This window comes from Myotis lucifugus, unplaced genomic scaffold (assembly GCF_000147115.1).
Source record: "Myotis lucifugus unplaced genomic scaffold, Myoluc2.0 scaffold_139, whole genome shotgun sequence".
Taxonomy (NCBI): domain Eukaryota; kingdom Metazoa; phylum Chordata; class Mammalia; order Chiroptera; family Vespertilionidae; genus Myotis; species Myotis lucifugus.
This window is the reverse complement of record NW_005871187.1, coordinates 3,039,044-3,041,068: the sequence shown is the minus strand read 5'-3', so window position 1 is coordinate 3,041,068 and position 2,025 is coordinate 3,039,044. Positions and strand designations below refer to the sequence as shown.

General features: G+C 40.5%; 1 protein-coding gene across 1 annotated transcript in view; it reads right to left on the bottom strand.

Annotated features, from left to right (window-relative positions):
* Nucleotides 1-726: 726 nt before the first annotated feature.
* CAPG (capping actin protein, gelsolin like) overlaps nt 727-2,025 on the bottom strand; it is an 8,166-nt gene continuing 6,867 nt past the window's right edge. Inside the window, 1 exon segment of the mRNA XM_023758845.1 lies at nt 727-973. Coding sequence (XP_023614613.1) covers nt 727-973 — 247 coding nt within the window.

The following is a 2,025-nucleotide window of genomic DNA, read 5'->3' as shown; positions in this document are numbered from 1 at the left end:
CCAGGAATCAAGTAACACTATGCAACAATACTTGCAGCCAATAAATAAAATTCTGAGTGATAATCTGCCTTATGTGTTTGAGTTATAAATGTCCCTTTCTTGCTATTGACAAGTATTAGGGGTTTTGTGTTAAATATGCTTATGAGACAGAGAAATGATAGAGTCAGAGCAAAACACACATATACACACCGAGGGAGATAGAGAAAAGAGAGATAGAGACAGAGTGACCGACAGAGAGAGAAAGAAGGAAAGACCTAGAAAAAACACACGGTAATGGTGGCATTGAGCACAGGTTTGGGCAAGAATGTGTGAACCGCATTTGAAATGCAGGGAGATGATGAAGACATGTGCAGACCTCAGAAGGAGAAGTCTGCTGACTGATAAGAGGGGCAAAGTGAGTAGAGAAGGAGAAGATTAAGATGAGAGAGGGCAGGACTACATTAGGAAGCTACACTAGGCCCAGCCATCTAGGAAGCAACCTGGAGATCAGGGAAGAAAGAGTAGAGTGAAGAGCAGTTTCGTCCTAAATCCCAGGGTGAACAAAAACCTGGTGGGAGGGTCTGTATGCCTCAAAGACCAGGATCAGAGAGAGTTCAGGCTGGTCCACCTAAGACACAAGTCCTGACTGCGTGGAGACAGAGGTGCCTGCATGAAGGAGGTTCCTGGAGGTTGGATGTACCTCCTCAACTCCTCCATTCTTTAATTAATTCACTCATTTAACAAATATTAGGCGAGGTCTACTGTGTAGTAGGCACCATATTGGGGACTCATGTCTGTAATATAGAGCTTTATAGATATGGCTCCACCTTTCCAGAGCTTATATTCTCCAGAGGAAGACCGTCTATGTGACATGATACCAAGTGCAATGGGCATAATGGGAGAAGCACGTAGAGCTGTGGGATCCTGTAGAAAGGTATCCATCCCAATATCCAATACTGACAGGTCATGGGAAGCCACCAAGAGGAGGAACCATCTGAGTGGAAAATCAAAGAGCAAAAATTTAGGAAGTAAGGGGAAGGGAGGTGGTCCCGGTAGAGAGAAGGGAGTATGAAAAGATTTTAGAGCTTGTGTTCTAAACCAGTGCTTTTCAATCCATCTGTAGTGGAACCAGTTTCTTAAACTTTCAATGAATTATGGACCAATACTTTTGTTAAACACAATAAAAAAGAATGACTAGGAAAATAAAATGACAAAGATTTTTTAAGAGTGCCCAATATTTAAATTATTAGATTCAATAGACATAAATCACTCTGCCAAATTGCTAGAAAATCTTCTAAGCACTTGTTCTCCATTTTTGTACTTATCTCATTATGGAATAATAACTGTCTATGGGCCAGAAAAGATGACACTTTGAGTAGCACTGCCCTGTAGTAGACAAGTAAAGGTATGCATTACAGAGAGGGGCAACCAGGGCACTCCACCACCAGAATTACTTTTCTGGGTAGAGCGGCATTCAGATTACTGGATGGTCTAAAATTTGATTATTCACCTAAGTAAATTGTAACAATTAAATCCTCAGAACTCCTAATTGTTAACACCAGGACTAGTATGATAGAGACAGTAGGATCCCAGCAACTGAAACAGAAAAAAAATGGGAAAATGTTGGGCAAGGAGATGAAGAAAGCTTTATTTTATCCCCTTTTCAAAGTAATTTTATTATTTGTTTCCAATTTTCTTACACTAAACCCTATTTAGTCCATCTTGATTAAAAACATAAACAGAAAACCAAACCAACCACAAAGAGCTCTCCCCCAACAACTTCTCTCTTTTGCTTTCCAGCCTACCTCTTTTGTACTTAGCTCAGGAGCTACTTGTCCTGAAATGTATTGGCATACCCTTGCTGAAATTGTTCCCCAAATACATTCAAATTTTTCTCTCATATCCAGGCTGCAATTTCCTTTGAAATTGGTTTAACCCCTTTAACGTAACTTCAAGGGACACGATAGTTTCGCAGTGAAGGAGGCGACTTCATAAATGGTTTTGTTGGCTGGAACTGAATACTTAGGTTCCTTAGTCCTAGGGAAG